This window comes from Perca fluviatilis, chromosome 8 (assembly GCF_010015445.1).
Source record: "Perca fluviatilis chromosome 8, GENO_Pfluv_1.0, whole genome shotgun sequence".
NCBI lineage: Eukaryota > Metazoa > Chordata > Actinopteri > Perciformes > Percidae > Perca > Perca fluviatilis.
In genome coordinates this window covers 2,698,288-2,713,287 of record NC_053119.1, presented here as the reverse complement: position 1 = coordinate 2,713,287, position 15,000 = coordinate 2,698,288, and the positions used below count along the sequence as shown (strand labels likewise).

General features: G+C 39.6%; 2 protein-coding genes across 2 annotated transcripts in view; one reads left to right on the top strand and one right to left on the bottom strand.

Annotated features, from left to right (window-relative positions):
* mphosph6 (M-phase phosphoprotein 6) overlaps positions 1-4,772 on the top strand; it is a 15,454-nt gene extending 10,682 nt beyond the window's left edge. Inside the window, exons 4-5 of the mRNA XM_039808535.1 lie at positions 372-475; positions 4,433-4,772. Coding sequence (XP_039664469.1) covers positions 372-475; positions 4,433-4,580 — 252 coding nt within the window. The 3' untranslated portion in view covers positions 4,581-4,772. The remainder of the gene's footprint in view (positions 1-371; positions 476-4,432) is intronic.
* Positions 4,773-13,249: 8,477 nt separating this feature from the next.
* Positions 13,250-15,000, bottom strand: part of hsd17b2 (hydroxysteroid (17-beta) dehydrogenase 2) — an 18,602-nt gene continuing 16,851 nt past the window's right edge. The window contains exon 5 of the mRNA XM_039808112.1: positions 13,250-13,793. Coding sequence (XP_039664046.1) covers positions 13,453-13,793 — 341 coding nt within the window. The 3' untranslated portion in view covers positions 13,250-13,452. The remainder of the gene's footprint in view (positions 13,794-15,000) is intronic.

Sequence of the window (15,000 nt, the reverse complement as noted above, 5' to 3'; positions counted from 1 at the left end):
CTCTGTGTCCCCCTGATTAGAGCAGGTCTAAAGCCAGACCCTGTCTCTGTGTCCCCCTGATTAGAGCAGGTCTAAAGCCAGACCCTGTCTCTGTGTCCCCTGATTAGTGCAGGTCTAAAAGCCAGACCCTGTCTCTGTGTCCCCCTGATTTGAGCAGGTCTAAAGCCAGACCCTGTCCCTGTGTCCCCCTGATTAGAGCAGGTCTAAAGCCAGACCCTGTCTCTGTGTCCCCCTGATTAGAGCAGGTCTAAAGCCAGACCCTGTCCCTGTGTCCCCCTGATTAGAGCAGGTCTAAAGCCAGACCCTGTCTCTGTGTCCCCCTGATTAGAGCAGGTCTAAAGCCAGACCCTGTCCCTGTGTCCCCCTGACAGAAGCTGATGCTGTTGATGAATCCCAGAGATGAGACGGAGACCAGAGACGAGGAAGACCTCAGCCGCATGCAGACCGACGTCACAGACGAAGAGATGGCTCTCAGGTACACACTAGACCAGGTCCCACACCAGACCAGGTCCCACACCAGACCAGGTCTCACACCAGACCAGGTCTCACACTATCCCAGTCTCTCCAGTGCTGGTTCTAAAGACAGCAGAGAGACTTTAGTTTGTTCAGGAAGCCCGGAGGAAAGAGGAACGTAACGAAGTCTTTGTTCAGATGCTGGTTCTGCTCTGGGTTCTGGTCTGGGTTCTGGTCTGGTTTCTGGTTTCTTGTTGGTTTTTTGGGGGGTTTTTTGTTAGTCTTTGCCGGCTGCAGTTCCAGGAGAACAGATCCAGTGTGATCTGAAACCTAAAGAGCGCAGTAACACGGTGTAGTTCTCCTCGTGGACTGGGTAGGGACCCCTTGCTCAGAAGAGTCCACTACGACTGCTGGGTGGATAACTATAACAACACGTGCACTATGTGAGCCAATGTCAGACATCGCCAGTAAACATTTATTTTAAACTTAGGCCGTTTCCCATACGTAGAGTCCCTTTATACAGTCCAGGCCAAAAGTTTGGACACACCTTCTCTTTCAATGCGTTTCCTTTTTATTTTCATGACTATTTACATTGTAGATTCTGATAACTGAAAACATGTCTTATATTTTAGATTCTTCAAAGTAGCCACCCTTTGCTTTTTTTATTAATAAGGAAAAAACTTCCACTAATGAACCCTGACAAAGCACACCTGTGAAGGTAAAACCATTTCAGGTGACTACCTCATGAAGCTCATTGAGAGAACACCAAGGGTTTGCAGAGTTATCAAAAAAAGCAAAGGGTGGCTACTTTGAAGAATCTAAAATATAAGACATGTTTTCAGTTATTTCACACTTTTTTGTTAAGTACATAATTCCATATGTGTTCATTCATAGTTTAGATGCCTTCAGTGAGAATCTACAATGTAAATAGTCATGAAAATAAAGAAACACTTTGAATGAGAAGGTGTGTCCAAACTTTTGGCCTGTACTGTATAAACAGTACGGTGCCAAAGCAGCCTATCACCGCGGTAGCGCCGAGTGTTTGAACAGCGGTGTGGTTATCAGGCTTCCAGAGGGTTAGGGTTGGGATGAACCAGCAAAGGTTTGAGTCAGTGAACTCAGCAGCACTCTGGATTTCATCATATTCATGTTCAGTCCTACTGCCCTGGTTGCTGCTGTAGGTGCTAATCACACCTGCATTACAGGGAGGTAAAATATTCATGTGTGCACATAAATGTTAACTTAGAAGAATCCCTTAAAGCTGCTGTAGGGAAGATGGTGAAGTTCCAGGACTTCTCAGTCCCTCCCCCCTTTCTGCTGCAGCCCAAAGCGTCTCCTAAGCCCCTCCCCCCTTTCTGCTGCAGCCCAAACCGTCTCCTAAGCCCCTCCCCCCTTTCTGCTACAGCCCAAAGCGTCTCCTAAGCCCCTCCCCCCTTTTCTGCTGCAGCCCAAAGCGTCTCCTAAGCCCCCCCCCTTCTGCTGCAGCCCAAAGCGTCTCCTAAGCCCCTCCCCCTTCTGCTGCAGCCCAAGCGTCTCCTACCTCCCCCTTTCTGCTACAGCCCAAAGCGTCTCCTAAGCCCCTCCCCCCTTCTGCTACAGCCCAAACGCGTGCCAGCCCTCCCCCCTTTCTGCAGCCCAAAGCGTCTCCTAAGCCCCTCCCCCCTTTCTGCTGCAGCCCAAAGCGTCTCCTAAGCCCCTCCCCCCTTTCTGCTACAGCCCAAACCGTCTCCTAAGCCCCCCCCCTTTCTGCTACAGCCCAAAGCGTCTCCTAAGCCCCTCCCCCCTTTCTGCTGCAGCCCAAAGCGTCTCCTAAGCCCCTCCCCCCTTTCTGCTGCAGCCCAAACCGCGCTCCTAGCCCTCCCCTTTGCTGCAGCCCAAACCGTCTCCTAAGCCCCTCCCCCCTTTCTGCTGCAGCCCAAACCGTCTCCTAAGCCCCTCCCACACAACGAAGTTTGACAGAACTGCCGGCACGTCAGACAACATGTTCAATAACTAAACACCAACACAACGTTAACTTTACTCACCAACAGTAAAACGATGCTAACTAGCAGGCTACCGTTAGCCATTTCAGCATCACATCAGACCGACCCCTGTGCTAACGTTACTATCATCCTCACCATCGTAGCTCTGTGGACTTCTGACCACTAATAACCAAGTGAAAGATAAACCATTCGTGGTTGTTATGTTACCTGTCAGAAGAAATGTGGCTACACCTGCATCGTTCTTCAGATCTTTAAAATCCTGCAGCTCACTCCACCTCTGAAAAGCCTCTCCAATATTCACCAGAGTTTTAGGAAACTTTTCTGCTGCGCAGGGAGGAGGGAAGAGGGGAGAACGCTATATATTTTATTTATTTGATAGGGACAATGCTCATTGATCAGCAGACAAGTTATTGCTGTAAACAAGCCAGAGTTAGCTACAAGTGCTAGTTTCCATCTGTTGTCCCTAGCCAGGTCTTAACAGGCCCCCTAAAATACAAAAGTCAATACAAATACACTATAAATTTAGTCAACACAGTAGCAATGTAATAAATATTTTGATAAAATGTTTTTATATGCGTGTGCGTGGCCCTGATTGGAGAAAATCGACCGGGAGCGGTGGAATTTAGCCAATCACACTCCAGGCTGTAGGAGGAGCCAGAGGAGCTGGATTTATTTTATTTTACATAATTCATGTAGTTCTACTGGATCATAGGGTCAGTTTCAGCAGATATGACAGAAAGGTAGTTTTATAAGACTTAGCTGCTGCACCTTTTAATGATATGACATTTACAGGAATAAAACAGGTCTCCTAAACTACCCCAAAAAGTTAAACCCTCCAGGGTCACAGCCCTAGTCCTCTGCTGGAGCTGCTGCCCCCAGGTAAGAGGGTGAAGATGATTGGATGGATAAACAAATAGGGTTGGGGGCTTTTTTAGGAAAAAAAAAAATTGAGAAATCTTTTGATAAAATGTTTTTATTTTATTTCAAAAGTATGTAAACCCATGTCAAACTGTCCCAAAAAACCCAGTAAAGAAAAGGTCCAGAGGGTGGAGCTCTGACCTGATCTCTGATAGACGCTCAAATCAGAAAATCTTCAAAAAGCAGTAAAAAAAAAACATCAAACTTTTTAAGAAAATCTAAAAAGCATCGAATAAAACGGTGAAAATGAAACGGTGAAGAACTCGGTTCCTCCAGATCACATGATTCACCAAGAGTTCAACTTTAAATGAACTGAAAACATTACCAACATTTAGTTTAACCTTTTAAACTGATCATCTGATAATAGATAGTAATATTAGGGCTGGTCCCTCGTAGTGGACTAATCGGTGGTTCTGGTCTTAGTCAACTTAGATCTCTTTAGTCCATTGGTCATGTCTGATGCTGTTTTCATGCTGAATGACTTATTACCAAGAACCGTACGAGCTCATCTCTGGTAAACACCAGAATTAAAGTGGTGCTTTAACACGACTCTTAGCGGAGAAACTCAGATTTACAGATCTGTCGATTAAATCAACTAATCGATCAGTCGATACAACTGAATGAGTGTTAGTCGACTCAGAAGTTCTTCAATCGAGCACAGCCCTGCTGCTATCAGATGATGGTTATACTATAATAATAATAATTATTATTATTATTATTATTATTATTATTATTATTATATTATTATTATTATTATTATTATAATAATATTCTGATGGAACTTCAGTCCGAGCACCGTTTGGGATTTGTTGAGTTTTTTTGTCTTTTTATTTTCAACTTTTTTTGATGTTTTTTTTGTGTCATTTTGACTTTTTCAGGAGTTTGTTTCTGTGACTTTTTATTATTACATTTTCATAATTGTTTTCGGTGTCTTTGACACCTTTTTTAAAGTCGCTGTTTTCAGCGTTCTGTCTCACTTTCTGTCGTTGCTTTTCTCCAGTTTCAGTAGCAGTTTGTCTGGTTAGTCGGCAGGTAACGATCGTAATAATTACTCTTCATCTCCTCTTCTTCTTCTTCAGGTACGAGAGTTTGGTGGAAAGCATGAAGAAGAAGTTTGCAAAGAAGCGCGAGAGAGCGGCGCCAAAAGACGACGAAGAAGAAGAAGACGTGAACCACAACGCCGTGGAAACGACCACGAAGAGGAAGTTCCTGAAGCCCCAGGACTGAAGGACTCGGCTCATTGGACGAGACATTGGTTTTTAGAGGATTTTAAGGCTGCTCGGATGTTATACATCCTGTTTTATAGAGAGATGTTTCTTTGAAATGACTCAGCGTTTTTACAGTCTGTGCTGCAGGATGACTCAGCGTTTTTACAGTCTGTGCTGCAGGATGACTCGTCATTAAACACAGCTCAGTGGATCCATGTGTGTTTTCTTTATACGTCACAGAAAGGCTGAAAATATAAATAATAAAGGGGCAACATGGCTTCAAAAGCATAAAAAGGCTTTGATAAAAGGCGCCAAAATGTGTCGAAAAAAGGCTTCGACAAAAACTGAAAACATGTTAAAGGTGTTTGGAAAAAGTGTTTAAATAAGCTTCAAATAACTTAACGAAGAATATGAAAAAAAAGAAGCCATAAAAGAAGCACCCAAAACATTGCAAAAATAATCAAATGAAGAACTTAAAAGTGACAAACCTTGAGATAGGGCCAACAGGAGGGTTAACAGGGTGAGAAAAGGGAGTCTGAAAAAGCTCTTAAGCTGGAGTGAGTAGTTTCTGTCTCCCCAGGAGGAGTTCTAAGTTTCTGTCGATGCGTCTACATGATTCAGATCACAGATTGGATCACATCTTGGAAATGTTATTTATTTTTTTTAAAGCTAAAGAGGGATTCTGAACTAAGATCAGAGCATGTAATGATATCTAACATTTGATCTGGATCAAACCTGCCCTTTGAACTCACTTTGGGATCTATTTGATCCAGAAAAACAGGATTATCCTGATCCAATCAGAAGGCAGGATTCAGTTATGAGTTTTTCAAACCAAATAAAATCAGTTTTTTTAAGTGAATGATCACAAAATCAATGTTTATTATGATATATATACATTTCTTCATATTTGAAGCATATATGTGAAGCATGTCACATCTAATGAGATATGGTAGACAAAAAAAGCCAACAAAACCTAACAAAATAAGGAATGTAAAATGTTTGTTATTAAAACAACCAGTGTGTATTAGGGCCCTCCCTGTAGTTCTCTGCTGAGCCAGCAGGCTACACTGTTGGCTCCATTTAAGACTCTGGTCAACAGAGTTGGTCATCCTGAAATTTGGTATTTGGATCCCAGTGATCCAAATACCAAATGGTCCTTTAAATAACAGTAAGATGATCAGCTGATCCTGGATAGCAAAACATGGGATTTCCAAATCCAGATCAATTTGATCCAGATTACATTTTTTGAAAAACTGGGCCCAGAGCTTTAAATGGAGCCAACAGTGTAGCCTGCTGGCTCAGCATAGAACTACAGGGAGGCCCCTAATACACACTGGTTGTTTTAATTTTAACAAACTGAAACATTTTACATTCCTTATTTTGTTATAATGTTAAATAACAAATCAAAAATAATACTATCCTAATAGTCAAAAATAATTTACAGGACAGATACACATATATGCTTCAAATATGAAAAAAATTATATATATCATCAGTAAACATTGATTTTGTGATCATTCACTTAAAAAAACTGATTTTATTTGGTTCAAAAATCACAACTGAATCCTGCCTTCTGATTGGATCAGGATAATCCTGTTTTTTTTGGATCAAATAGATCCCAAAGTGAGTTCAAAGGGCAGGTTTGATCCAGATCAAATGTAAGATCTCATTACATGCTCTGATCTTAGTTCAGAATCCCTCTTCTGCTTTAAAAAAAAATCCATTTCCAAGATTTGATTTTATACCATTATACACAGACACACACAAACACACACACCACACACTCACACACTACACTACAATACACACACACTACACTACAATACACACACACTACAATACACACACACTACACTACAATACACACACACTACACTACAATACACACACACTACACTACAATACACACACACTACACTACAATACACACACACTACAATACACACACACTACACTACAATACACACACACTACACTACAATACACACACACCACACACTCACACACTACACTACAACACACACACACACACTACAATACACACACACTACACTACAATACACACACACTACAATACACACACACTACACTACAATACACACACACCACACACACACACACTACACTACAATACACACACACTACACTACAATACACACACACTACAATACACACACACTACACTACAATACACACACACCACACTACACACACACTACACTACAATACACACACACTACACTACAATACACACACACTACACTACTCTCACTCAAAACGACCATTTTCCAACCCTGGGCATGCTTGTGTCGGTGTAAACAGGAAGCTGATTGATACATATATATCAATATATATCAATATATATATATCTATATAGATATATATATATTGATTGATTGTTTTGATAAAACAGTGTATATATTTAAATATGAGCAGCTTCCTGTTTCAGTGTCTAGGTGACAGTAATGCAGCATGTAACGAGCTGGAATTCACTTTTAGCAAAGCTTCGAACTAGGGCTGCTCCATTATGGACAATTATTTTGGTTAATATTGAAATCAGCAATATTCAACACGATTAGTCGTTGACTTTTGGAAAGATGTTGCATTTAAAAAAAAAAATAATCTTAAAAAAGAAATCACAATCAAAATGGGATTAATTTCACAGCCCTGGCCTAGGTAGCATCAGAATGAGGTTGGAGTTCTGAAACGAAGCTTAGCCCCTTGGTTGAAATACTTGACGACCAAACATCACAACTTTTTTTTTGTTGTATTAAATCTTTATTATACAATAGTCATACAAACAATCAAGGCACAATTTGTTTGTAGATTTGTTAAAAACATGTTTACAGCTTTGAGACAATATACTCCAAGCATCACAACTGGCACCATATATATATATATATATATATATAGATATAGATATATAGGTATATAGATATATATATATATTTTATAATATTTAAATTAAAAAGACTTGTCACTGATCCAAAACTGTGTAGTGACATCGTTGTGTTGTTTATGTTAATGTTTTTACTTTTAATACTTCATCTTGACTAATAACCATAGACTGTATATTATTAATGCGATGAAGTGTAAACGTACATAAGTGTCCTTCCAGCCACCACTGCTGTATACCAATATAGTAGCTACATGCTAACGGCAGTAAACATGTCATCTTAGCTGTTAGCTTAGTTGTTAAATTCTCCCCAATTCCGCATCATATTCCTGTCACAAGCCTGCATGTTTAATGTCAGTACCTTAATATGCCTGTCTGTCTGTCTACATGTTGTGTCTGCCCTTGACCTAAGTGGTCACTACTAGTGATTTTAGCGCTGCCTTCTGGGTCTTACCCTTAGAGTGTGATATATTATTTTGCTAAAGACTACAACGAATATAGGCACCTTTTTCCACCAGACTGTCTTTACCTCAAATGCCTAATAATTAACTAGTTGACCAACTAATCTTATTACGTTGCATGTCATTTAGCTGAGGCTTTTATCCAAAGTGACTTACAATTAAGTGCTTTCAACTGTGAAGGTTCAAACTCCAACAAGTAGTAAGAGACAGAACATTAGCTTTAAATAAGCTAAGCTCCAAAATGTGCTTGAGTAAAAAGAAAGGTTCCATGAACAAAACAGCACAGTAAAAGAACTTTTAGTTGAGTAAATTATAGAGATGTACCGATATTTTGGCATGTGACAGGAAAAGGAAAAGGCCGTTTTCAGACCAGCCGATCCGGCTCATATTTCCACGTGCTGCACCACGTTTCACGTCTCTGGAACGTAACGTTCAGATCGTGATTAAGCTAAACTCGTTCATCCTTCAGTATAATGCTGAAAGCAAGTGTAAATTCTGCTACAACAATTGCTGTTCCTATTACAAGTGTTGGCTGTGCCTACTGTCAAGCATTTTTTTTTAAACCTTTCAATATATAAACCACAAAGGCAATTTAAATACATACCGTATACACACAACACCAACTGTTACCGAAAATAGCAATTGGTGCATCTCTAGTAAATGATTATTTTTAAAGAAACCACTAGACTAAACATTTATAATTTCTCCATGTATGATGATTTCAGTATATGGAAAATTACAATAAATAATGCTTTACAAAACCAATCTCGTCACCTCCTGCTTACGTTTACTTTTAGTTTTGCGACCTCCCACTAAATTAAAGCGTGGTCAGGTTACCTACCCTCAGTTTCAGCAGTTATCTCAGCCAGTTGCTGCTCGAGAAACTTTTTATCATTCTCGAGTTGTTCCACTGGATCCTGGAGGATCTTTGCTTTATTTTTCCATATCATTAGTTATTGGTTAATTGTAAGTTCATCTTCTTGAGCTGCAACAGACAGAAAAAAACACAGAAGAGGTCAGTTAATCAAAGCAGAAGTACTGTACATTTCTGGCATTTGTTTTTTATGGTCGTACACGTGACCTTTGAGAGGCAAAGAATTGTTGTCCTACCAACTACCAAGTAAGTAGGAAAGGATGCTATGAAAGGAACCAAGGTCAGGGAAAAGTAAAGGGCCTAAATTAGGAGATAACACCAAGGAGGAGGGGAAGAGACTGGCTTTTTGTTGTGTTTATGGATGTGAGCTAGAGCCCGGGCTCTGATGTGAGCTAAAACTGCTCATTCTTTATTGGTCTAGACTAGTGAAGATAAAATGGATTGGCGTGTGCAAGGATGAGATAGCCAATGAAATGGCAGGGCGCCAAAATAGTCTACTATTTGTTGTGTTTACTATATTTTTAGTCCTTTTCTGGTTGTGTTTGTTGAGATTATTATTATTGTTATATGACTTTGTTTGTCTACTGTAATGATCAGATCCTAAGATTCAACATGACACCAGAAATGTTAGAATACAGCTACTGGAATGGCAGAACATTTTATTTTAACATTATTGGCTTAATGATTGTTTTAATATTCTCAAAGGCTCCAAGTGAAATAGCTGACATTTTAAAACTTGAGTCGAGCCGAAGTTATTTCTTGTTGAGAAGACCTCAGTCTCTCATACTGTTTATTTTTAGCAGATAAGGTGAAGAAGGCTATAACACTGTCTGAACTGTATCTCTTTCTGTCTCCTGAGATAAGCAGGTGTTTAGTCTAATGTTAGGAGGAACAGGAGCAGCAGGGAGCTTATACAATCATCTGACTGTCTATGGTATTTTTTGGTTTAGTGCCAGCATGCTAAAGATATTTGCAGAGGGGTGGCTTTAACTGAGTTTCTGATTATAAAAGATGTGCTGAACTTTGGTTCAGCAGAGGACCCTTTCAGAACGTGCTGTGGTACTTGTGAAACAGTCTGTCTCTGCATTTGCAAATGTAAATAAATACTCAAAGACCAAACTTTGGTTTAATTTTGAAATAGTCTTTAATTCGTCTCATCTTGTGTTCATTGATACACACTCCTGCTGCTGACGAGAAAAACTTCCTCTACACTACCTCTTAACAATAAGCAAGAACAGCGTTGCCAGGTATGCAGCTTTTCTAGCATGTGCTGACCATTTAAATAGGTCATCATAGGATACTTAACCGTGTGGACTGACTGTTTTGTTTACTCAACAAGGCTGTTCAAGTCTATAATATGAACAATATCTGTTTTCCAGGGAGTGCCACAGAAAGACATGTCGACAATTGAAAAGGCAAGGCAAGGCAATTTTATTTGTATAGCACAATTCAGCAGCAATGCGATTCAAAGTGCTTTACACAAGACATAAATATCATACAAACTGGTAACAGATGAAGAAACAGTTATAAAAAATGAATGAATAAAAGAATAAAATTTAAAATTGAAATACAAAAATGAAAGAAGAAGCCTTAGGACTAGGTCCATCTTCTATCGGTCTCACTCCGGCCTTTTTACATGGATGAAATACATACACAGGTAAATACCTTCTAAATATGTATTTGGTTATATAACAGATTATATGTAACTGCAGTAAGTTACATGGTCAGCGAGGGTTTCCCCCTCAGGTTGGGAGTCTGCAACTTAACATTGACAAGTGAGTGACAGCTCACACTTGACATGTCTGAGTTTTAGGTTGGATGAGCAATGTAGAAAGAAGTGAAATTGCATGTCACTAATGCCCAGAAGCAATGCTTTATTTGACTCACTCTATATTGCTTCAGAAGACACAACTTTGACAACTGTTAAACACCATTGATTACTTGCATTATATTCTTCAAATCCAGTTAGGTTGGTTGTGATTTAGATTAACACATAGAAAACAATATTTTATTCCTTTCAATTTAACATATTTCACATTTGTATCATGTTGGTTCATTGTGCTTTTAAAGTGTTAAGATTGCATTGTTAACCTAGATGACAATACAAAAAATCTGACATTCTTTTTGCATTGGACGCAGTTACCTAATTTTACTTGTATGCGCTTAATATATTCCAGGGTTGGTCACACCATTGCTCCAGAAAAAAAAAAGTATTCTATTTGTCATCGTGCAGCTATATTTCTTATTATAAGTATTTATAAGTATTGACTTGCTGGAATTTGGTTGTGCTTTAAACTATAGATGGTTGAAAGCATAGTCGAGAAACTGTGAATTTAACCTATTTTGAGTGGATGAATGAAGGTGTAAATTTCCTTTCTCAATTTCTTTACTGAAAACTATACAAGATCTCACACAAACTGTATAATGTCCATTGAGAATTAGCCATATAATGCTAAATTACCTGTATGTGTTTTAAAAATGTATAAACATTCTTCACAATAATGAATCAAATGTCTAACATCATGTTTCCAGATTTTCACAAGGTTTGTGAATGTGGCAAGTGAACATGCTGCAAGATGGGATTTCTAAGAGTAGCGCCCCACTCTCAAGGATGGCAAAGAAATTTCGGCACATCTGTCTTAAAAGCATGAGAAAGCACCGGAAGCAAAAAGGGCAGAGAATAGGTGGAGTTGATGTCCTTATCCACATTGATGAAAGCAAATTCTGTCATAAAAGAAAGGTATGTTTTCTATTGCTTAGTTATTCTATAGCTTTCAAGTCAAAATCTGCAATATCAACACTAAATTTGCACACAAAAAAAGACATTATCTACAAATCTGTATGAACAAGATAGTTCATTCAATTCTAATCATTCCTATTCAAATTGATCTTGCAAACCAGCTCAATATCTTGCACTACAAAATGATTTTTATTGTTTTAATTGCAAACTTTCTCTTCAAAGTGTTGGGAGATTCCTTGTCCACTCATTATATTTAAACATTAATTTATTTCAGTATGCCAGAGGACGCTTTGGTAACACATGGAGGAGAAAGATGTGGGTATTTGGGATGTTGGAGATACAGGGCAACTCCAGACGACCCCTCCTTCGTCTTGTGAAGAGGAGGAACAAGGCTACCTTGGTTCCTATTATGAAGAAGCACATAAAACCTCAGAGTACGGTAGTAAGTGATGAGTGGAGAGCATATTCAAGTCTTTCACAGGAAGGCTACAGACATGTGAAGGTCAACCACAGTCAAAACTACGTAGACCCAGCTACAGGTCTACACACACAGAACATTGAGAGGGCATGGCAGACCTACAAGAAGGAGGTATGGCGGTTGCGTGGAAACTGAACAGAAAAGTCTCTGAAAAGGCAGCTCTGCTTCATAGAATGGACCCACTGGTTGGGCAAAAGACATAAACATGGAATCCTTGGTAGACTTTTTAAGGACATAAGATATTCATGAATGGAGACACATTGTAGATATTAGCCATTGTTAAGTTTGTACTCTCCTCTTTTACTAACCTGTCCTGATGTTAAGGTTAGCCATGCAACGCTCCACGTGTGACCTCCAAATGTGACTTGTAGAGGTGACCACATATACACTTGTGTTGCATGGTATACTGGAATTTCAGAAACCACCATTCAACATAATGATCAGCGTTAGGCTCTGTAATTTCTTAAATTATGTTCAGCAATGTTGCGGCAGATTTCGGTGCGCCGTTTGTATTAGAGGCTCTTTTTTTGTATAAGATGTGTACATTTTGGTAGACCAGGCAATATACCAGGCAATACAATGCTGTGATTTTTGTTTCATTCAAATGTTGTTCTTTGTGAATGTACTGATCATGTTGATCAGCAGATGTTATGTAAATGTGAAGTAGATAAGCCATAAACAGTCCACAAAGATTCCCTTGTATTTTATTTTAATTTTGATAGTCATAGGCATATAGATTATTACTAGGTTGTGAATGCACTGAACCTTTTGATAAGTAGACATTTTGTTAATGTGATGTAGATAAGCCATAACAAGTCAACTACATTTAATTTTATTTGGATAGTCATAAGGGATATCTATAGATTGTTTCTAGAGTTTGTGAATGCATTGAACATGTTGATCAATATATATTTTGTTAATGTGAAGTAGATAAGCCATAACCAGTCGACTAAGTTTCACTTGTGTTTCACTTTATTTGGATAGTCACAAAGCATACTACAGAGAGTTACTTGAATGACATCACATGTGTTGTAAAAGTGTTACAGATGCATTAGTGATGCTGCTAATAGACTCTTAGAGATTTGCAGTAGATGTAAAAAAAAATACTTTTGAGACGCTACTGATAAGCTACAAATGTGTTTTAGCAAAGTTGTTGAGTATATATATATATATATATATATATATATATTTATATATATATATATATATATATATATATAGTTTGTAGATCATTTACAGATTAATTGTCGAAAGTCTGCAGACATTCAGTTATGAAAGTAAGATATGTTTTTAATAGTTAGTAGATCATCTACAGATTAATGCATGGGGGCCCAGGATCTTGTGCTATGCCCATGCACACAGACAGAGACACACACACACACAGAGACACACAGACACCAACATAGCTCTGATTCAGATTGTCTGTCTGTTTCCCATGAGCCTCAGCTCCCGTGGAGAGCGGCAGGTTTGCAGTCCGAGTGTCCGGCGAGCGCCATGATCACGGCGTCGAACATGCGGGCGGGACAGCAGCGCTGGAGGAACGGGAGGAACCATCCCATCCTGCCGGGGGTGTACAGCGCTTTGGGGCGCGCCGCCAGCAGAGCGTGGCGCACGGCGTCCACCACCGGAGACAGATCCTCCGCAGACTGCCGGGACATCTGGGACAGCCGGCCGGGCAGGGACGAGATGTACGGCATCCCATAATCCTCTCTGGCTTCGGAGGACGCGGCCGACACGATCTCGTCTCTGTAGCGAGCAGCATCAACGCTGTTCCCAAAGATATCTGACAGGAAGAGACAGGAAGACACATTCATAACAGACAACAACAACAACATGACATCATAACAGACAAAAACAACATGACATCATAACAGACAAAAACAACAACAACATGACATCATAACAGGTGGACCTACTGGTTCTATCTCTTTATATAAAGTACCAGAGATGATGAGTGGCCCTACTGGTTCTCTCTCTCTTTATATAAAGTACCAGAGATGATGAGTGGACCTACTGGTTCTCTCTCTTTATATAAAGTACCAGAGATGATGAGTGGACCTACTGGTTCTCTCTCTCTTTATATATAAAGTACCAGAGATGATGAGTGGCCCTACTGGTTCTCTCTCTGTTTATATAAAGTACCAGAGATGATGAGTGGCCCTACTGGTTCTCTCTCTTTATATAAAGTACCAGAGATGATGAGTGGACCTACTGGTTCTCTCTCTCTTTATATAAAGTACCAGAGATGATGAGTGGACCTACTGGTTCTCTCTCTTTATATAAAGTACCAGAGATGATGAGTGGACCTACTGGTTCTCTCTCTTTATATAAAGTACCAGAGATGATGAGTGGACCTACTGGTTCTATCTCTTTATATAAAGTACCAGAGATGATGAGTGGACCTACTGGTTCTCTCTCTTTATATAAAGTACCAGAGATGATGAGTGGACCTACTGGTTCTCTCTCTTTATATAAAGTACCAGAGATGATGAGTGGACCTACTGGTTCTCTCTCTTTATATAAAGTACCAGAGATGATGAGTGGACCTACTGGTTCTCTCTCTCTTTATATAAAGTACCAGAGATGATGAGTGGCCCTACTGGTTCTCTCTCTTTATATAAAGTACCAGAGATGATGAGTGGACCTACTGGTTCTCTCTTTATATAAATACCAGAGATGATGGTGACCCACTGTTCCCGTGAGTGCCGGTTTTGTTTATATAAAGTACCAGAGATGATGAGTGGACCTACTGGTTCTCTATCTATTAATATCTATAAGTTCAAGTACCAGAGATGATGAGTGGACCTACTGGTTCTTCACTAGGGTCAGTGTTGGTCTCTATATAAAGTACCAGAGATGATGAGTGGACCTACTGGTTCTCTCTCTTTATATAAAGTACCAGAGATGATGAGTGGACCTACTGGTTCTCTCTCTTTATATAAAGTACCAGAGATGATGAGTGGACCTACTGGTTCTCTCTCTTTATATAA